The sequence below is a fragment of the Mixophyes fleayi genome, chromosome 2, assembly GCF_038048845.1.
Source record: "Mixophyes fleayi isolate aMixFle1 chromosome 2, aMixFle1.hap1, whole genome shotgun sequence".
Lineage (NCBI taxonomy): Eukaryota > Metazoa > Chordata > Amphibia > Anura > Limnodynastidae > Mixophyes > Mixophyes fleayi.
This window is the reverse complement of record NC_134403.1, coordinates 145788404-145811763: the sequence shown is the minus strand read 5'-3', so window position 1 is coordinate 145811763 and position 23360 is coordinate 145788404. Positions and strand designations below refer to the sequence as shown.

The 23360-nt window shown below is 39.5% G+C and overlaps 1 protein-coding gene across 2 annotated transcripts in view; it reads left to right on the top strand.

The window, feature by feature from the left end:
• The first annotated feature begins 3853 nt into the window (after nt 1–3853).
• Nucleotides 3854–23360, top strand: part of GAS6 (growth arrest specific 6) — a 65510-nt gene continuing 46003 nt past the window's right edge. Inside the window, exons 1-6 of one of the 2 annotated variants that reach the window (XM_075200167.1) lie at nt 3854–4001; nt 4212–4301; nt 4408–4565; nt 5559–5725; nt 17064–17088; nt 22091–22153. In XM_075200167.1, the coding sequence (XP_075056268.1) occupies nt 4496–4565; nt 5559–5725; nt 17064–17088; nt 22091–22153 (325 nt within the window). In that variant the 5' untranslated portion in view covers nt 3854–4001; nt 4212–4301; nt 4408–4495. The remainder of the gene's footprint in view (nt 4002–4211; nt 4302–4407; nt 4566–5558; nt 5726–17063; nt 17089–22090; nt 22154–23360) is intronic. The other variant, XM_075200165.1, reaches the window with a different exon arrangement.

The window sequence follows — 23360 nt, the reverse complement described above, 5'->3', positions numbered from 1 at the left end:
GCCATCAACTAAAACAAGAGGTAGTGACGCGCTTGAACTCCACCCTCTATATGCTACAGAGGATGGAGGAGCAGCAAAAGGCCATTCAAGCCTACACAGCCACCTAAGATGGGCCACGTGTTTGTGCCGCCCACTTGTGTCGCTTAGCTTAGACATCCAGCTACCTCGGTGCAACCTTTTGGACTAAAAACAATATTGTGAGGTATTCAGAATAGACTGGAAATTAGTGGAAATGAATGTTATTGAGGTTAATAATAGTGTAGGAGTGAAAAAAAAACCAAAATATAGATTTTAGCACTTTCTATGCTTTTTTTTTAAAAAAAATCAAAACTCAAAATCAGAGCCAAAACCTTTCGTGGGGTGTTTTGGCAAAACAAATCAGAACCCAAAACCTCAAGCTAATCAGAACCCAAAACACCAAAAGTGGCCGGTGCACACCCCTTTTATATATATATATATATATATATATATATATATATATATATATATATATCTCTATCTATATATATCTATATAATAGCTGTTTATCATAGCTATATATTCTACTTATCCATTTTACCTGCCTATATGTATGTCGGAATGGAGCGCTGAGTGCATTAACCATCCATTATGGCTGCCAGAATGGGATTCTGAGCACCTTGGCCATCCATTCCGGCTGCCAGAATGGGTCTGCCAGTACCCTAGCCATCCATATCGGGTGCCGGAATGGAGGTCTGAGTACATTAATCATCCATTTCGGGTGCCAGATTGGGTCTGCCAGTACCTTAGCCAACCATTCCAGCTGCCGGAATGGTTCTCCGAGCATCTTACCCATCCATTCCAGGTGCAATTATGGGTCTGCCAGTACCTTAGCCATCCATTCCGTCTGCCGGAATGGAGCTCTGAGGACCTTAACCATCCATTCCAGGTGCTGGAATGGGTCTGTCAGTACAGTATCTATCCATTCCGGCTGCCGGAATGGGACTCGGAGTACATTAATCATCCATTCCGGCACCCTGAATGCATGGCTAAGGTAGTCAGAGCCCCATTCCGGCACTTGGAGTAGTTTTCTAAGATACTTAGATCCCAATTCTGATAGCTGGAATGGATGACTAAGGTGCTCAGGCATCCATTCCGGCACCTGGAATGAATGGTTAGGTATTCAGACATCCATTCCGGAACCCGGAATGAATGACTTAGATATTGAGACATCAATTCCAGTAGCGGGAATGGATGGCTAAGGTACTCATACATTCATTCCGGCAGCCGGAATGGATGGCTAAGGTACTTTAAACCCCATTCTGGCAGCTGGAATAGATGGTTAGGGTACTCTGAGTTGCATTCTGACTGCCAGAATCGATGAATAATGTACTCAAAGTCCCATTCCAGCATTTGGAATAATTGTCTAAGATGGAGCCCAATTCTGGCAGCAGAAATGGATGGATAAGGTGTTCAGAGCCCCATTCCGGTAGCCGGAATGTTTGGTTAAGGTCCTCGGAGCTCCATTCCGGCAGACATAATGGATGGCTAAAGTGTTCAGAACCCCATTCCGGATGGTTAATGCACTCAGCCAGCGTCGGACTGGCTCAGCGGGCGCCCGGCTATCTTACGGCCACACCCCCTTTTACCCCTGGGTGGAGCTTACCTGGAGGCCCGTTGTCCTCACGAGGGTCCTCTCCGGCGTCCCCGCTGCTCAATTGCGATCGCAGCTGCGATCATGTGACCCGCCCCCTCCCCCTGTCAGCTGATGTTCCCGCCGCCGCTGAAGAAGGGAGAAGGAGCAGAGAGCCTGCAGCTATCAACATATCGGTAAGTATACTCTTTAACCATTTGTTTATAATATATTTATATATATATATATATATATATATATATATAGATATATATATATAGATATATAGATATAGATATAGATATAGATAGATATAGATAGATATATATAGATATATATAGATATAGATAGATATATATATAGTGTGTGTGTGAATTGGGAACACTTGCATGGCATAACATTTGGAGCACTATTGTGTGGCATAACATTGGGGGCACTGCTGTATGGCATAACATTGGGGGCACTACTGTGTGGCATAACATTGAGGCACTACTGTGTGGCATAACATTGGGGGCACTACTGTGTTGCATAACATTGTTTTGGGGGCACTACTGTGTGGCATAACATTGTTTTGGGGGCACTACTATGTGGTATAGGGGGGCTGCCTATCTATACTAAACTATAGGGGGGCTGACTATACTAAACTATAGTGAGGGGGGCTGCCTATGCTAAACTATAGTGAGAGGGGGCTGCACAGAGAACACTATAGGGAGGGGGTGATGGGACCTTTAATGCTGAGGTGGTTTGGGTCTATAATTGAATGTGGGGCTGAGTGTGGGGAGGAGGGCTATCTATTAAATGTGAATATTAATTATTTAATGCTAGGAATGGTCATGGCAAATTGATGTATTAAACGTAAATGCTATTAATTTATTGCTGGGGCTGTTTGGAGGGAGAGTCATAGGTTTATTTATTAAATGGGAATACTATTAATTTAATGTTGTGGTTGGTTGGAGGGAAATAGATCTATTTATCAAATGTGAGCACTATTACTTTAATGTTGAAGCTGGAGAGAGGCCTAATTATTAAATGTGGGTGCTGTTAATTTAATGGCAGGGTTGGTTGGCGTTTTAAATGTACCCATTATTTTTTCCAAATAGGGCCCTCAACATTCCAGGATCCAGATAAGCTGCAACTAAAGAAACCAGCAGCCACAGGTGGTAAAAGTGACAAGAACAGGTAGGACAGTCTGTCAAATGTTCTGAGTCTAGTGCAGGCTTGGCTAACCTGTGGTACTCCAGGTGTTGTGAAACTACAAGTCCCAGCATACCCTTACAGCAATAAGCTGCTATATATTGGCAAAGCATGCTGGGGCTTGTAGTTTCACAACACCTGGAGTACCACAGGTTAGCCAAGCCTGGTCTAGTGGGACAATCCTGATTTTTGGTGACTTTTCTGCCCAATCTAAGGGGCAGGTCAAGACTGTGTATTCTTTATACACACTCTGTATACTTTATATACTACACTAAGGTGCTAGCTGTCCTTCGTGGACTGACCACTCCCCCTCTAGTGTCAGGTCCCACCTCTATGATGACTGACCACACCCCCTCTGGTGGGCCCTTTATGCCCAAGTCCTGTTTTTCTGTCTTTTTACATATATACAAGACTGGACTTATAACCTTGGTCCAAGAGGACTATCCAGAATCTTGAAAGATATATCTATTTATGACTTGTATTTTCCACTGAATTTTGGCTTATTATCCAATACTGTCACACCTTGAGCGCCGATTCCTGCACTATACCTATATATTTATTCTGGACTTACCACCCATTCTAAGGAAGGCTGCCTCCATACATGGAAGAGGTGTTTTTGTGGACTCTTTTGAAATACCATACATATACAATACTGTTATTTGCGCCAATTGTTTATTGCTGTATATCTTCTATATATATATATATATGTATATATACACACAATGCAATATAATATGTGGAATAGTTGTTCCACATATTACAAAGAACATATCTGGGTAGTGAAATAGAATGCACTATATAGGGAGAGGAAATACAACAAGCTGCACTTAAGACAGCAAGCAGAAGAGGGCGCTGCAGGGAGCCAAATCATTCCGGTGTTCCGGCGATTCCGGGTTTCCACTCACACTCTGATAGGTTAATGAAATGACAATTAATTGTGCATTGTGGCATGCTGTTTTATTGGCTGCCAGCACAGCTGTCTGGCTCAGTAACTGTGAAATCAGGTCAGTGTTGTGTGGAGATTGTCAGCAGGCGGTGCCATATTATAAAGCATTTTATGGTTTCTTTCTTGTGTTGTAAACAAACAGACACACGCTGGGGAGGAGTCCCTGCACAATTCTTCATTTCCATTCCCTTCACTTTGCCTGTATCTGAAAGTCATTATTGCTCTTTGTCTTCAAGTCTCCAAAAGGTTACCTGCAGCCTCCAGGCTAATGTAAATACCATACAAACGGGGTCTTTTTAGGAAGTAAAAATATATGGGGGTGGGAGATATGTTTTTTACATATCAAGTATAATACATATTCACTGCGATTTAAAAGTAATATTTGCTCTCACAATCAGATCTATTAAGGGTGCAAGCACATGTGTGAAGATCGAATTTATACACAGATACCATCTAAAATTAAGTGTGTGGTATTTTTAGTTGTCTCCTCATCGCAGTCAGATGCCAGACTGTTCACAGCACGCCTGGGAAATGTGTGAAGCTGCTGGGGAACAAGTCAAGCACATATAGGTGTGTCTGGATGTGTATGCAAACTTTTATCAAATGATTGGGAGGGAATGAACCGATGACTCCCCCACTGTGAGTGCTGTTGGCTGTAAATGTTGTTCTATCACAGGAGCTGCTGAAGGCGATCCTTGTTTCGGATCTCAATCTGAAGAGGAGGAGGAAATACAGACCTATCTAGCCGGGTTCCTGCATCCAACATGCTGTGTACTTCCACCCTGACAGCCGCGCTGGTTCTCATCCTGATGACTGCAGAGCCCTCGCATGGCAGTGAGTATCAGAGTACCCTTCACTGTGTGGGCTGCCTGCTAACCGGAGTAGTGCAGGGGTCACACTCCATGTATTGAATGTTTGGAGGTTGCAAGAATCCCATAGTACATGCAAGAGAAACTAACCAGGCTTGCACAGTTTTGTACTGCCCCCTCCGTGGATGTGCTATTATAATCATCACCTTTGATTATCGCCACAGGGTTAATATTGGCAGCAGAAGGCATCCTAAGCATGTGCGTTGTCATGTAAATGTTTGGGAAGGTGAAAAAGCTGCATTGTCAGCAGTCTCCATGATTGCTTCACCCAGCTTGCCTCCCCATACACTTGGGAAACAAGGGAAGACAGCTAGCAAGTATCTGTTTATTTCGTTTTAAGCAATGTTGCAACGGTATAAGTTGTTTTTCTTTAGATGTCATTGACTTGATCCCAGTAAAGTTCTTTCACAGGTTGTCACCAAAGGATGTCAACAAACTTGTGAATTGTAAAACAAGTGGAGTATAAAAGATGATGCATCTGATTTTAAAATAATTGTTTTTGAGTGCATTGAATAAGTAGAGATTGTAAAGAAGCAGCTTATTTTTTTTTTTACTTCATTGGTGAGGCACCTACAAATGATTTTTTATTAAAAAACACAATCAATTGTTATTTCCATATGGTGTCAGGTATAGTAAACAACTATAGCAACCTAGCGTTCCCACTAAATATGCTAATTAATATCTGTCAGTAATCTGTTTTGTAAATTGTGTAATGCAGAATTCAAGAGAGCTTTACCTACAGGTGTGATATTCACAGACTGCCTCTGACTGCTACATCATCATTTATTTACACTAATGCAATAAGGGATACTTTCCCTATTTCGTTGACACAAACCATGTTTACAGATGACTGACTGCACATTGTCTGTTCCTTTTATAATGTAATTCAATGTGTTAATTGATTTAATAGATGCTCTGCTTGTGTCTTATTTTTTGTTTTTTTATTCATTGGCTGCAGAAGTCCTATTGTCATCTAAGGAAGCTGCACAGTTTCTGCGCCACAGACAGAAGAGGGAAAATTCTATTTTTGAAGAGGCGAAGCAGGGACACTTGGAGCGGGAGTGTGTGGAAGAAAAGTGCAGTAATGAGGAGGCTAGGGAAGTCTTTGAGAATAATCCAGAAACTGTAAGTATGGTTCCATTATGATTAAGGTGTTGGGCATCTGGAGTATGTTTGAAAGTATATTTGTTACTTTTGTATAATAAGCAACTATGTATTGCACTCAGTTTACTTTCAATATGAGGTCATGAATCTAAATTATAATAGAGTTTAAGTGCAAGAAAAAACGTACTTTAGCTACATTGTTACAACAAATTTTCAGTCCTGTAGTGGGATATTTTTTCCACATTAAATAGGATTCTACTCTAGCATTAAAATGATGGAGGGTACATTTTATTGATAATTCATAATCAACATTTATTTATATAGCGCCAGCAAATTCCGTAGCGCTTTACATATATATAGAATGAAACTGTTTTTATGTTATGTCATAATGTTTCCGAACCTTTCATTCAAAATAGAATTTGCCCTTTAAACCAAAACATATGTTCTAAAACTTTCTATTGCCAAATTCATTGTAGAAAAATTAATTTGTTTTATTGTAAACAAAAGAAGAGACCAGGGCACTGCAATAAGCATTGTAGTCTGTTGACCATCACATTCAGTTGTAGCAGTGAAAACACATGTGGCTGCAGTGACTGTTAAGACCATAAGCAGATGTTGGAGGATTCAAAATAATCATAATAAATTGGAAGTACTTTGTGTTGTGAATACATGAACTCTAGTCTAACTCGCTTCTATTAGCATTGAAGGATAAGTAAATAAGCTGCCATGCTCATGACTCATTTCATTTTATTTATTTCTGTTATTGTTCAGTCACTGTTATGACCTGTGCTTGCCACTCACTGTTATTTAATTTACTGATGGGCTGCATGTCCTCAAACAATTGCTTTTTGTTCCCCTATTTTTTTGTAGTGTGCAAAAAAAAAAAAAATGGTACCACCAGAGCACATTGCCAGAGGCTGTCTGTTTCATCTGACCTTATGAATTAAAGACACACATGTGGCCTTTTCCCAGGGTAGAGGTGGAGAATGGGGTCATCTCCATTAGCTTTATTCCTTGATTTCTGCCATTGTGTTTCCTTTTCATATCCTGCATAAGGCAATTAGGCTGATATATTCTAACACAAGAGAAATTAGCAGTATAATACAGCAAAACTAAAATATGATATATGTAGTAATAGTGATCGCTCTTGGCACTCATCACGGACAGATCAATAAAGAAAAGTTTTTTGAACTTGTTTTTGTTTTTCTATTTTGTATTGCAACATTTTGATGATTTTGGCCAAAGAGCTTTCAATTTTTTCCTACATACAAATTTAACTTTATTAGCTGACGCTTGCCCTGTTTAGATTGCATCTTTGTGCCTGGTTGAAAAATTCTAAGACTGAAAAAACACAGTATTTTTTTATCGATTAGAAGAACAAAATGTGAGCCAAGTTCAGGAAAGTTGAACAGGTTTGAGCTGGTTTAATCATGTTAGAGCTAAAATTGACACACTTTGGTATTTTTTAATTGCAAAATTCGAACACCGTAGTAGTGTTTTCAAAAAGTATTAATATACCTTTATCTTAATTAAAAATATTGGCTATCAAACCAGTTGAATTCAAGTGTATTTCCAACTGGTACCCAATGTCTGAGCATCTCTACTGTAAGTAATGCTTTTAGTAAAAAAAAAAAAATCAAAACAAATCAGGTGAACCTAAACAAACCAATAAATATAATTTGCCTGTAAGGAGCAGGCAAAGGAAATGGCTTTTTTATTATCATTACGGTTAATGCGTTTGCATTTTCTGCTGATAACTTGTCCCGGTGTTAATTAGATTCCCGTCCTATGAAGTGTACTTGTGTTGAACCCAATGCAGCACATACAGTAATAATTTTGTAGTAGTAAATAAAACATATTTTTGAAGTGATACATTCAGTAATTTTGTAGTAAACCTCTCCCTTCTCTTGAGCGCTCATTAGAGACAAACCCTTCACATACTGACTTCATGACCTTGCTTTATCCTACAAGGTTTCATTTCTCAGATATCTGGTTGATCACAGCTTTGTAGCTTGAAGTCACACACCCCACTCTAAGTTTCTATTTACATGCGCAATGTTGTTGTTGTTGTTGGGTTTCGTATGTCACACACCTTAATTTACACATCCTAAACCACATGGCACGCCCCCCTCCCCCATATAATGCCAATAGATTTTGTTGAAAGATGAAAATCAAAAATTAATCATGTATAGTTGCACTTTAAAGAAGATCATTGATAATGGCAAATGAAAAAGTAAAATGCAGAAATAGCTTTGCAACAACATTTGCTGATTTTGTCATGGTAAACTTGAGGGAACTCTGGACAAAGGAATTTTTCCACCCCAAATCTTTCAACTTGGAGAGATGGATTCTGGGTAATCAAGTATATTTACCCTGATTTCTCCTTTAGACATTTTTTCTTTTATATTGTTTTAAATTTTAATGAAGATACGGAAAACTACCTCAAGCATACAAAGAAACATAAATTATACTGTATAGCTTTACACAATAATACCAGATACATAGAATAACAATAAGCATATACTGAATAACAGAAAAGGTGCAACACGGTTGATCATACAAGATAAGGCCAGATAAGGAGGTTTATACAGGAATTGAAGTGAATATGGTGCTGGGAAAATAGCCATAAACACATACTAGATAAAGATAACGAAATGAAGCCAGGTGACAGTATAACACATAGTACTTAGCAAACGTCTATAGATACAAACTCTCACCCCTACCTTAAGAATCCCATGATCGTTATTAATCTCTGTTTCATTCAGTTGTAGTTACCACAATAAATATACTCTAGTATATTCAGTTTCTCCTTAATTCAATTCAATTAATTTGTCCCCGTATATTCAGTAGTTGTCTGTTAATACCCCCTATACGTACACTGCCAATTAATTTGCCACATTTATATACAATTCTTGTAACCTGAATAATTGATGTTCAGTGGACATCCCCATATACAGTGCATCCAAAAAGTATTCACAGCGCTTCACTTTTTCCACATTTTGTTATGTTACAACCTTTTTCCAAAATGGAAATAATTCCTTTTTCCCCTCAAAATTCTACACACAATACCCCATAATGACAAGGTGAAAAAGTTTTTTTTGCGATTTTTACAAATTTAGTAAAAATAAAAAAGTAAGACATCACATGTATATAAGTATTCCCAGCCTTTGCTCAATAATTTGTTGATGCACCATTGGCAGTAATTACTGCCTCAAGTCTTTTTGAATAAGATGACACAAGCTTGGCACACCTATCTTTCGGCAGTTTCGCCAGCACCTCTCAAGTTCCATTAGGTTGGATCGGAAGCGTCGGTGCACAGCCTTTTTCAGATCTCTCCAGAGATGTTCAATCAGATAGGGTTGTTGTCCTACTGTCCCCAGTTTGAGGTCAAGAGCGCTCTGGAGCAGGTTTTCATCCAGGTTGTCTCTGTACATTGCTGCATTCATCTTTCCCTCTCCCAGTTTCTGCCGCTGAAAAACATCCCCACAGCATGGTGCTGCCACCTCCATGCTTCACTGTAGGGATGGTATTGACCTGGTGATGAGCGGTGCCTGGTTTCCTCCAAACATGACGCCTGGCATTTACGCCAAAGAGTTAAATCTTTGCTTATCAGACCAGAGAATTTTGTTTCTCATGGTCTTGAGAGTCCTTCAGGTGCATTTTGGCACACTTCAGGCGGCCTGCCATGTGCTTTTTACTAAGGAGTTGTTTCCGTCTGGCCACTCTACTATAACAGGCCTGATTGGTGGATTGCTGCAAATATGGTTGTCCTTCTGGAAGATTCTCCTCTCTCCACAGAGGAATGATGTAGCTCTGACAGAATGACCATCGGGTTCTTGGTCACCTTCCTGACTAGGGCCCTTCTACCCCCAATCGATCAGTTTAGACAGCCAGCTTTAGGAAGAGTCCTGGTGGTTCCGAACTTCTTCTATTTACAGATGATGGAGGCCACTGTGCTCATTGGGACCTTCAAAGAAGCAGATATTTTTCTGTACCCTTCCCCAGATTCGTGCCTCGAGACAATCCTGTCTCGGAGGTCTACAGACAATTCCTTTGACTTCTTGCTTGGTTTTTGCTCTGACATGCACTGTCAAATGTGGGACCTTATATAGACAGATGTGTGCTTTTGCAAATCATGTCCAATCAACTGAATTTACCACAGGTGGACTCCAATTAAGCTGTGGGAACATCTCAAGGATGATCAGTGGAAACAGGATGCACCTGAGCTCAATTTTGAGCTTCATAGCAAAGGCTGTGAATACTTATGTATGTGATTTCTTATTTTTTTTTATTTTTAATAAATTTGCAAAAATCTCAAAAAACTTTTTCACATTGTCATTTTGGGGTATTGTGTGTAGAATTTTGAGGGGAAAAAAAGGAATTTATTCCATTTTGGAATAAGGAGGGAACATAGCAAAATGTGGAAAAAGTGAAGTGCTGTGAATACTTTCCGGATGAACTATACAATCCCCTCTTGCACTAGTTTTTATAATCCTTCTATCATTAGTGGTCCTTGGGACTCCCCAATATATGTACCACCTCCAAACACATTCCATCACCGCTTGCTCTCCTTTATAACATTAATTTCTCCTCTTGCATATATTGTGTAGCTCCCTCATTGGTGGTAACTGGTTCCTCCACACTATCTTACTGCAGGGTAGTTATATGGCTCTGTGAGTTTGAAGAGCTAAGAAAAAGGAAGCACTGGGATTTCCTTGGGAAAATAACAACGAATGGAACCATTTGTGATTTTCAGCAGTGTGTGGTTTGTCACTGAATGCGTTTAGCATCCTGATTGGCCAAACAACAACTGTGGTTTTAATCTACGAAACTGCTGGCGGCTGTGATTTTTTTTTTTTTTTATGGAGACGTCAGATTGGTTGCTCTTCCAGTCTTCTTATAACACTCTAGCAGCAACAATAGTGATTTCAATGTTGAAACCACGGAGGGCTATCAGCACAGTAGGGGTGTCTGCTGGAAATGGCCTGGGGCTAGGTTTCTCCCTGTGATCAAAGGTGGTCAAATGGACTGCTCTACTATACACACTTTGTGTATAAAAGAAATACATGTAGTCTGATAATAATTAAAATGGACATTTGTTGTTATTTATTTAGTTATTTTTTTTATGCTGGGATTCAGAAAAAAAAACCCAAAATATAAGAATACTCACATATAGAATAATAAAACACAGGAAGCCAGCATTTCACAAACAGTTGTAGTTCTGTACATTTGACTCATGCCATTGTCCTATTTGGATAATGTGCAGAGCATAGGAGCCATTTTTTTAAAATGATTGGGACTACTCGCATTACCCCTACCTCCTCCAATATGACTGAAAAAATGCAATGCATAGGCATTGTTTGTGCCAGTGTTAACACTAATACTGTGGTTTCTCAATCACAAAGCACCCACAGAACTGGCTCCTATGATGCAGAGTATTTTAAATCAGTCACCTCCATTGTATCTGTGTAAGCAAGATTGAAGAAAGAGGGATAAGGTCAACATATATATATATATATATATATATACCTGTGTTCAGTATGAACGCGGTCTACCTGGGAAATTAACTCCGGGGGAGCCTCTGCCCTCCTCTGTCCCCTGGAAATATCCTGGGTTCATATACCTGGGATATTGCCTGGGCGGCAGTATGAAAGCGGTATAAGTGCTTTTTTTTCTCCATTTATTATTTTTAAAGCGGTGAGTAGATGCTTCTAATTAGTGCTGTTATTTTTCTTTATAGTGTATCGTTTAGGTAAAACATATGGGCATGAAACATAAGAAATGAATTAGGACACTGTCCAAAAAATCGTTGTCAAAGATAATGCATTTGTTATAGTTTCCGGAACTCTTGCAAGTCATTGTGATGGTAATTAAAATTGCATATGCACATATATTATTTAGCCATGTCGGCTATAACCCACTCATATAAGGCACTTTGCTGTTTTATGAGTGCTCATTTCCTGTTCTGAGCAGATCAGAGTAACATTGACTGGCAGTTGAAATCTTGGTAATAACTGAAACATACAGTAATCTTTTATGTTGAAAGAACAGTAACATCAGAGCTGGCTTTATTCAATAAAGGGTACAAAGCCTGGAAAAATCATCAAGATCAGTGGCAGAAATTATATGCCCACTATTGGAATTAGTCCAAAAATGGTGCTACCTTTTACTTGCCAGTTTTTATACGTTTCTTATAGTGGTCATTCATTACCCTTTATGTAAGTACAGACTTTAGTGCTGGTTCTACTTCTATTGAGAGATTTCTTGGTGTTCGCTCTGACCTATGTTACTGCTGAGGGCTCTAACATGAAATCATAGAACAGGCAGTAGAGGTCTTTTCCTATAGCAGCCGCCTTTCCCAAAGCGCTTGTTATGCTCACAGTCGCTTGGATGCCCCCAGGTCTTAACTTTTAGGTTGTAGGAGCTTTTGTTCAGAGACCGTAGCACATGGGGTAGGAGGAAACAGGAGGCAATCCAAGAACAGTCCAGTGGGTCGTGGGTCTGATACAAACAGAATAGTCTGAGGCAGGCCGAAGTTCAGGGTAGCTTATAAGCAAGGGGAGTCCAGTACACAGGCAGAGGTCAGGGCAATTGGCAAACATGCAGAGTCCAAAAGCTAGGGAAGGGTCACAACAAAGATGTTGGGCAGAGTGTTCATAGGGAAACCTGGAGGTGGTCATAAATGATGCACAGAAGCTATAACCATCAGGGTGGCTAGGCTCTCCCTGCCTTAAATAGTACTGATAGCCAATGACAATGGGCCCAACAATTGCCACAGGTGGCAGATAATTAATTATGCACTGTACACCGGCCCCAGCAGTACAATCTTAATGCAGGGACGCCCCAAACTGACAGGAGCGTCCTGGTCGCTAAGGCAATGGCTGGGACACATTGGCCGGAAGTGACGTCCCGGTTTGCAGGGGAACAGCCGGGGTGCCTCCAGAACAACCCCACTCCCATAATAAATACAGTAGACTTTTTATTGCATGCAGCCTTATCTTTTCAGACACAATTATTGAGTATAGGGTCATGTTTCACACATTGTCCAAAAGTAAAAAATAATACATGTAATTCGAATTTGAGGATATTCTGAAGAGTTGCCTTTGGGTGGCATAGAGTAAAACATTTCTGTCAGTGAGTAACTGGAAAAGGCAATTGAGACCATCTGGGGACCATCTGTTTATGGGTCAGCTACCCATTTAAATTTGATGGGACTGTCCATGTCATTCAGAGCACTGTGCAAACGCCAAAAACAAAAAATCACTAGAGCTCCAAGCTCACAAAAGATAATGTATAGAAATATGAAACTGTAAAATAAAAATATAAATACACGCGTGAACCTCAAGTGTCAAGTGCACTATGTACACCATGCATCTAGTTGTTTGCCTACTAGATAAGTAACAAATTGTCTATGATGTTTTTTTTTTTTTTTAAAAAAAGCAACAACACAACATTAAAATAGATAAAATGACCTACTGGGTGAGTGAATTATGTGTTTAGATCTCAATGTATATAGGTTTACAAAAGATGATGCCTTAGAGCAAGGCTGTTATTCCTGAAGACCTATCTTTGTGCATGATTAGGTGTAATGTGAGTAGGGACCACATATATCTTCCCTTGTGGGTTCTCCATAAGACAATATTTCTAATCCAGTCTATTTTTTGTTTAATTACTGTTCTAGCAATGTTGTGTATTTTGTGATCCTGTTTTCGTGTACTATTTTATCTTGCATTTTGCTTTTTCACTTAACTGGATGGCTAGTCACTGTGAGTAACATTGGTAGACAATTGTATGAGAAGGGGGATTGCTAGGTTCAGTGTAGGGAATTTTAAGATACCATTACATTATTGAATTGCCCTATGATAAGTTTGTCTATAATTTTAAAATATGTGACATTTATTTTTTCAATATTCTTTTTGCTAAAAGATTATCTGTAGCAATCAGTAACTTGGAGAGCACAATCGTGTAAGTGTATAGCCTGTAGCTTTTATCAGAGTATTTAAACTGTGTGCCACGGCTCCCTGGGGTGCCGCGATGATCTCACAATGGTGCCAGGGGCGGTAGTAAGCAAGACGGGGGACTGCTTGGTTATTATTTTGGTTTAGGGTTGCCTTCCAAAAATTATGGAGACAGTAAGGGTGCCTTGAACTGAGAGTCTAAACCAGTGGATCCCAAACTATGTTCTTTGTATACAATGTTAATCTTATAATATACTGTCAAATGTATGTATATTATGCTGATTTGGGTGATAAGGTGTAGGTTTAGTAGAAATGTAAAGTATTATGAGCAGTTTGTATAGCGGTCAGTATTCAATTCAGACACCTCTGTGTACGTCTAGTTTGTGTGTTCTCCTTGCTTCTACATGTTTAAGTATCCAGAGACGCAATTGTATATGTATATTCTTTCTCAACCTGTGGCAGACCTAGAGACAAAAGCAGCATTCATCTTCTATACTTGCAGAGCAGTTTTCTGCTCAGTGCTTTGAGCATCTATTGATTTATCCATACTGGGTAATTAATGTTGTGCCTAGGATAATTAGTATTTTCTGCATAGGAAGTACTAGTCAATACTGCTTCTGTTGACAAGGTCTAAAGCATAACTTTATAGAATGTAATGCACAGGGCTGCAGTAGCAGCATTGGCAAACGCTTGTGCATTACACTGGATAATATTAAACGATTTAGCTCTAGGAATTCCAGTATAACCATATGTTGGACCACTTTATGAAACTGAGAACAGTTATCTACTTATTTAGACTACCAGAACTTATCTTTTAATCCACTGACTTTATTTCTTGTTTATTAACCACTGCACAAAATGTAGTTTTTCTCTACTTCTAAGCTGCTCCCTTGCACACTACTCATTTCTGTCCACAAACAATGTATCAGTCATGGCTGGTATACAGGGCCTGCCATTCACATATTGGTTTTGGACAGTTCCGTTATTGGCTGTTACATGCTCAGGGCACTAATTGGACCTTTGAGATATAGATACTAACCACTCAGTTTACGTCCCGCAGATGTTTTCTCTGCTGCTCAGCAGCTTTCAATTATATTCCTCAGAGTTGACCTAAGACTGCAAATTAAATAGAAGGCGAGAAAAGATCTGTGCTGTCAGTCGGGATAGCCGCTGTGCAAGCCCCTGCTACCACTTCTTCTAATTCATTTGCATCCTTTGTAAGAGAAATCTGACAAAGGGCGGCTTATGCAAGTGCTGGAGGAACAGAAGGCCATTACAATGCTGACTTTATTCACAGCCATTGTTTAGCCATTGTTGCTGTACACAAGTTCTTTGTACTTTGTTTATACATGAAATCTAAGATAAGATTACCTTTAACTGAGTTGCACTGACTGTGTAGAATATGTAAACACGTAACCTGACTACATTTATTTTCATGATTTTTCTTTTTAATAAACGATTATCGGTAGTAATAATTAACTTGGAAAGAACAATGTATGTGCATAGCTACAGCTTTTATCAGAGAGCAAATGAGGCCATTGTTTCTTTTACACAGTGTTGATCTTATTCTCTACTGACAAATGTAAAGCTGGGTACACACTACTCTGTTTTCGTCCAATAATCGGCTCAAACAACCGACATACGACCGCTCGTTCAAAAGTCGGGTCAGTGTGTGCAGTGACACGATGGTCGAAAGTCTGCCCAAATGGACGATTGTCGCCTCATTTGGTTGGTCGTACCGTTTAATATTTTCGTTCCAATCTCGTTTCCGCTGTGTAGTGTGTATAAACTTCCGACCGATCCACAACAGTGAGTACGAAATTACAGTCATTGCTCACGACAACATGGCTGTAAAAAGCGCTAAAGGGACACATCTGCTCTTCCCTTTATCGTCCTAAACAAGGCTAGTGTGTATGCAGTCCATGGACCGAGCGATCGGAACATGGATCGCATGTAAAATCGCTCGGCATAAAAAGTTGGTCGAAATTTCTGTAGTGTGTACCCAGCTTAAGTCATGTATACTGTTATGCTGATTTGATGCAGGATTAGTAGAAATACAATGTGCCCTAGATTCTATTCCGACCCAGGCTGCTATGTCTATGTTCTATCTGTCTTCACATGCGTATATGATGGGCGCTCTAACTTTATTTTATAGCCAAAGACTTACTGGTAGATTAATTGGATTTTGGCTAAATTGGCCTTAGTTTTGTGTCCGTATTTGTGTTCCTGTGATATATAAGTTAGATTGTAAGCTCCAGTAAGACATGGACTGATGCACATTAATACAAATGTAAACCACTGCACTATACAGCTGCATGGCAAATAGGCACCAAGTTACTGATTGTGTGTGAAGTGTACGATAATAAAAAACCTTGTGACCTGTAGATACATTTACTGAATGCTTTTCATTATAGGCTTGAATGATGTTTAGGTGACACTGAATACAGACAAGACAATTTCAACCATTGAACATTTTGTCTATTTTGAAAAACCCATTTACCAAAGTGTCTTTTATCCACTATAGCACTATACCGCTATTGGCAGGCATAGCATGCTGGGACTTGTAGTTTCACAGACTTTGGAGAACCACAGCAATTTGTGTCATGCCAGCTTATATTTCGAATATTTATCTCAATGAAAGTATTTTTACAGATAAATATGTCACACAAATACTGTTCAACTCCTCAGGATGTGTCACAGGGATTTCCTGTTGTGCAACTGTTCAGCCAAAATTTTTGCTGCCTACATTTCATGAATGGCGCCATTAGTGAAATGTGCAAGAAAACACCAGATTGTTCTTTTTTTTTTTTTCTGCTATATAGTGATGATTATACTTTGCATAGGCAAACTTATGAATGCAAGGGTCGGGAAACCGGAGCACCAGGAGGAAACCCACACAAACACGGGGAGAACATACAAACTACACACAGATAAGGCCATGGTCGAGAATTGAACTCATGACCACAATGCTGTGAGGCAGAAGTGCTAACCACTAAGCCACCTACTTTTAGGAACATCATCATAAAGGCAACATTTTAGAGAGCCATACGCTTGTTACTATTTGTGTGTATGAGATGTATTATTCGACAACCTGAAAGTGGAAACAATATATAATTGCTGCTGGTAGGTAATAAATGTCATATACACAGACATGACCAACAAGCTGTTCCACCTAAAGTCATTGTGGGGAGCCCTGCTAAACAATTTAGGGACAGTGTATGGAAAGCCAGGGGGTATATTGAAATGTAATTTTAGTATATTTTGGGCATGGCCGCTCCAGATTACTGGGGAATCCTAAGTACAACTATTAGAGATAACAGATCTCATACATGTACATGTTAAAATACTTACTTTAATATGGTACAAACACCTAAAACAATTGTTTTATTTCTTTTTTATAGGACTATTTTTACCCCAGATATTTAGGTAAGTGTCTTCTATGTTGGTTGTGTGTTTCCAATAAAATGCTCCATATTTAACTGAGAATTCCAGTATCGGAAAGTGAAACCTAAGGAAAATGTATTGTAATTCATTGTTATGAACATTGTTATGGAGGGAAGGGAAATTGCTTTGCCCTTTGAAACTTCACAGCCTTCTGTTTATTCTACAGAAGAATATGTGAATACGGGGGTGGGGGTGAGGTTTATTCTACCCGGTGTGTGTTCCATTTGTGTTTCACTAGACAGAATGGATATGGAAGATGTCTGTAGACTCAGGAAGATACTATTCCACCTACATTGTATATGTAAAAAATGGTCCCTATGGAAAAAACGGACAGCAATATGCACAGGTCTTCCTCCATAATACACAAAGGAATATGGATGCATAAAAAATAGGAGCATGTCTGGGATGGATCCGAGGGGAGTGAGGGGTTTATCTATACTTCAGCATTCCTAAGACTGACTTTACCTAAATTACATCTGCTCAGATAGCATAGCAGTATTTCTGAGCAAGAGGGTTAACAGATTCCTGGAGTGGTATTGGCTACAGGGCAGTGTCAATAGGACAAGAGTTTGATGTTAGGAATGGAAGAGGAATAGGAGAGCTTGCCAGAAGGAGGTCAGTGATGTGCTGTTTCCACCTAAAAGGAAGAGGGTTACGGAGCCAGTGGATGAAAGGGTGGAGAGATGTTTACAACCATAATGGTTAGTCTCTGGTGTTTCTTTGTAAGTAAAACCAGTCAAAATACTGTGGGCTTTTTAGGCACTGTACATTATTTAACCTTGTGGGATCTTGGCCAACCTGTGGCTCTCCAGGTGTTGTGAAACTACAAGTCAGCCAGCTATCATCTGGCAAAACATACTGAGGCTTGCAGTTTGACAACACTTGGGGGTATATTTACTAAACTGGGTGTTTGAAAAAGTGGAGATGTTGCCTATAGCAACCGATCAGATTCTAGTTATCATTTATGTAGTACATTCTACAAAATGACAGCTAGAATCTGATCGGTTGCTATAGGCAACATCTCCATATTTTCAAACCCACAGTTTAGTAAATATACCCCTGGAGAGCCACAGGTTATCTAGGCCTGCTCTAGTGGTTAGGAGACATTAGAGATGATTGTAGAATAAAGGATCCACTGATATGAGAGATGGAGAATCTCACTGGCTGCCTGTGCTCGTCGACTAAATTGTATTTTTATTTTCTAAGAGCATACCTAATTGGCTGGAAGACCGTCTCTTAGTGAAAAAAACTTAAATACATTAACCTCATATTAATATTCTTTAAATATAGCACACTGATCTCTTAAGGTGTCATAAAGTAAAGTTCACCGGTATAATACTAATAACCCTCATCATCAATATCTGATGAAAAGTATTTTATTTTTTCAATGGCACATCAGGTTGACAAATTACATCAAGGTTTTTTTTCACTGTGCAAAGCACACTGACTTTATGTATACTGCATGTACAGGTATATTCTAATCGATAGTGAAGGTATTGTCTGACAGAGATTATAGGGCAAATTTACAAATTAGGGCTGATCTCTGTCTCTGATAAAGCGTACATGAAAGAGGTTTGTTCTAACACATACATACATACATACATACATACATACATACATACATACATACATACATACATACATGCATACATACATACATCAGTGGCGGATCCGGGGGTGGGGGGGGGCGATTGCCCCCCCTAGCAGGGCTTGCACACTATGAGCAGATCCGTTCGGTAGTGACAGGCAGGGAGAGTGTGCTGCCCGGCTGGCCGGGAAGCACACTCTCCCTACAACAGTTTTCTAGATCCGCCCCTGACATACATACATACATACATACATACATACATACATACATACATACATACAATCCTTACAGCGTCTCCATTACCAGACTCCACCAGGATAAGCCCAGTTCCTGTAATGCATTGTACTTGCATCTGAGAGAACCCAACATTACTACACTTTATAGGTGCTCTGCCTGTGTCTCTCGCCATATAATCAGTGTGTGTATGTGTAACACCTCTTAAGGGGTATGTAACTCTTTGTATGTTTGTGCAAATTTAGCTTCCATGGGTTTTGTTCACCTTGATAGATGTTTCCAGCAACAACTTCTTTCCCACACCACAGCAGAGAGACAGGTGACCCCAAACCCCCATTCACAATTACACAAATAAAATAACCGTATATTTATTTTACAGGAACCCGTTCATGCAGTCTAACTCCCTTCAAGTGAAAGGTTAATGTCACCTCGTACAGCTAGCAAGATAATTGTGGGAAACACAGTATCACATTAAGCAGCAAAATGCAACAAGCAATATTTAGTTCCCAATTTAAAAGTTAGCGTCTACTGGAGGTAACTGCAACTTTACAAGGCAATCCAAACTATTACTTCACAAACATACGTGTTATAGTTGTTTCTTCCCTGGCCAGGCACATAAATGTAAATTAAAACTGTTTGCAAGCTTTTTAAATCCTGAACTGGAAACACTGTATAACCTGCCAGTCCTGAGCACTGTTTCCGCTCGACACCATTAATACACTGTTAGATATGATTAGACACAGTTTTACAGATGCACTGCCGGGGCAGCCAGAGCAGGCATTCCTATTAGCCGTAGCTGCTGATTTTTAGCTGGACTTGAGGTAAACAACTGACTGACTCTTTTGAAGATGTATTATCTTAAAGTATTTCGCTGAATAATAGAACAAAATGGCTAACTCTGTAGGTCATTAAAGCTGGACTGTCTCTTAACTCCTCTGCCTTACAGTTCTTATTCTAATATCAATATTCTGCAGTTTCTGTAACTGTTCTCTGACAACCTCCTCTCTGGGTAGGATAATTAAGTCTATATAACTTCATACTTGCCTACTTTCAGGCAGTGAGGTCCGGGAGATCTCAATCAGGGGGCGTGACTAGAGGGCGGGAAGGGGCGGGGCACGATCAATTGTGTCATTTTGGGCCCACCCCTGCAAAGAGAATGAGTTTTGTCGCGGGGCATGGCCAAAATAACGTGATTCACCGCGAATTGCGTTATTTTGGCCAGGGAATTGCGGGATCCGGGACACTTGCCTGTTCTCCCGGGAGTCAGGGAGACCGACCCGGTTTTCGGGAGTCTCCCGGACATTTCGGGAGAGTTGGCAAGTATGTATCATTTTAACTCTGCCAAACTTTAACTGTGTAAAAGTTGTCTTCTTTTACTGTATCCTTATGACTCCTGGTTACAGGGAATATTCAGTCCTGCCTGACTGCTACAGGCTGTACACCCAGTCCTGTAGAATAGCTATATCGCTTCTTGGGTTTCTCCTCAGCATACAGGCTCCAATAGCCAGCTTCCATGTCCTCTCTTTCTGGCAGTCAGCTGTATTCTTACTCATGGTGGCTCTCATAGAACTCTCCTCCACTCTCAGCTGGTCACATGGTTACATCCCACAAACACAGTTGTCCATGTACTCTCAATTATAGGGTCCTCATCTTAAGTGATATCCCCATTCCAGGTATGTGTATATATATATATATATATATATATATATATATATATATATATATATATATATATATATTAGTCCATTTGTAGAGGGAGTCACTAGTCCTGAGTGGGGTAGAACATATGTTCCATGACCATATAAAAATACAAGGCCCCAGGCTTTTATACTGGTCACAGAAGGTGACTGTTGATATCCTTTTTATTTTACAGTATGGGGTCCAATATTCTTTATAATACATCATTTTTAGGTATCAATTATGAAGGTACAATACATTGTCATGCTTGTGCCCAGCAGTTCTGCAGCCTGGGGTGCCATCACTTATATAAACATTTTTATGTGAGTTGTGCGGGCTTTAAAAGAAAAACATTGTAAGCATTGTTATCTCTACAAGATAGGTAAATTACACTAACATAAATGTTCGCATCAAGGAAATTTTTTTTTATATAAATATTCTCTCCATTTGTCTGTCCCCCCAGAATATGGTGCCTCATTATGGTATCTATTTAGCAAAGCCCAAAAATCCAGAAAAAAACAGCTGTTTTCTCCAGAGATTGTGTCTGTTGCTGTTCTTTACTCAATTTATGAAAGGGTTAACACAGGAGAAATCGAAATTTCTCCTGCACAAACTGAATGCGGACAGCGATGCTAGGGATTTATCAAGAAGCGTTAGCCTGCCTTTTCCTTTGATCTCCTGCCGGGTCAAATCCATTGCGCATATGCAGACTTTAGCTCTTCCTCCTAACACGGCAGCCTGCTGCAGATGGGAGAGTGTGCATGGTGGACATGCATAGTTATGTCTAAGCACTCCAGTTATTTCATCTATATTATTCAGCTTGCTAATACACAAGTTTTTGAGATATATTAATGTCAAAATAAAAGTTTATTAAGACAAATAAACCACAAAATAAACTCTGCTTGTAGTGTGGGCCTAAGGGGATATTGCACTTGGAAAGAAGCCTTAACATTCTCTCTAGTCTTTACTAATTTCATTGTTCTCAAATTATTAGCAAGCAGTTGAACGGCAGCAATGAAGTGACTATTGAGAAGAGGAGACTAAATTGAGAAATTCTTTGGATGCAGCAACCATTGGCATTCCAGCGTTTTTGTATTTTTTGTTTTGTTTCTTGAGATTCCTCCACATCTACTGGTTAGCAGTTGAGGTCAACTGGGGATTTGCAAATATATGATGGAAGAGATGTATTTATGTGTACGGTGAGTTGTGGTCATTGAGCATTTGTAGGTCTGCACATTGTATTTTAATTGTGTAGGCAGTGTGAATAAAGTAGCATTATTATGACTTGAGTGGTCTGGGCATCTGTGTTAGTAGACGGATTGCTGGGCTCAAGTTCTTCCCTGTATTTAAGTATATATTTTCATTTTAGTAGTTAAGACCTGTTGGATACTTCTGGAGCATACTGAGAAGATACATGCATTGTATTTTAGATCTTGAAATGACCACATAGAATTGAAGGCATAATGTAACCCCTCTCTTCTTCAGAGTGCATTCGGAAGTACCAGTTTCCAGAAAAGAAAGACCCCGGTTTCCCTACATGTGTACACAGTAAGTACTGCTTCAGATGGTTTATTCTTGTCAGCAAACATTTAAGGGCCTGATTCATTAAGGAACAAAAAGCAAAGTAATGTCTTTTTTTTTAAAAAAAAACCAAAACGCACGTAAATTGGGTATATACACATCTGAATTTAACAAGGGAGGATGTGAAGATATGTCTGGGGATGAATACGGGTCTAGGTCCATTTTCCCTAATAAACAGGACACTGCAGGATTCGTCAAATACATATGTGCAATATTAAGTCACAAAAGAACATACGGAAAATATAAACACTATTCAGTTAATGACACCTATTAAAAAATATAGTAATTAATGTCAAAACGTTAAAAAATAGTATGGGGGATGGGGGTCCATGAAATACATTTATTAGGATGTAATTAATGTCTATTCTACATAAAATATCTAGCATGCATACGTGGCCGTCATCACTAGTGATCGACACCTGTAGCTGGTGTGAATGATACGATAGAAAATCACGTATGTTTGCGATGCCCAATCTTGAACCGGACGCTGTCACATGCACTCCACCTTGGAGCACCCTTACTGTACATTGACTACATGCATCCGCCCATTCCCCTCCCCGTTGTGCCTCTGGAATCGTAGGATGTAGTAAGTGTCCTTTGCGCTTGAAGATGAATTGAACTTTCCTGTGGCGTATGGTCCGGTTTGGGGCATGTCCTGAGTAATTGTGCGCATATACGCAACAAAACGACAGTTATGTTCCTTAATGAATGAGGCCGTAGATATCCATTTCTTTATTTTGGATACCATATTACATATTGTTGCAATACTAACATGTTAACTGTTATGCAAATCCTTTTTTTGTTTAACTCTGCTGATTTCTTGTATTTAATATCCATATAACAATGATGAACTTAGTTAATGTGAAACGGAAAGTGACTGAATAAGTAAAGTGTTTTAATAAATAGTGTTATGTTTATACTGGAATCTGTTCAATAATGCAGTTGTATAATTGAATTCAGCAAATATCTCACATTCCATACGGGCCACCAGTTCCTTCCTCCTTTCCCCGAAACTCGTTGCACAGCTGCATGATAAGGCCTTCCCATCAGCACTTGTTGATTTGTAGATGACTGCATGTGACAAGAGGCCAGCTTTTTACTAGCGTGTTTCAGCAAAAATGTAAACAAAAAAACAAACTTTGTATTATTATTATTATTATTATTATCCTGTATT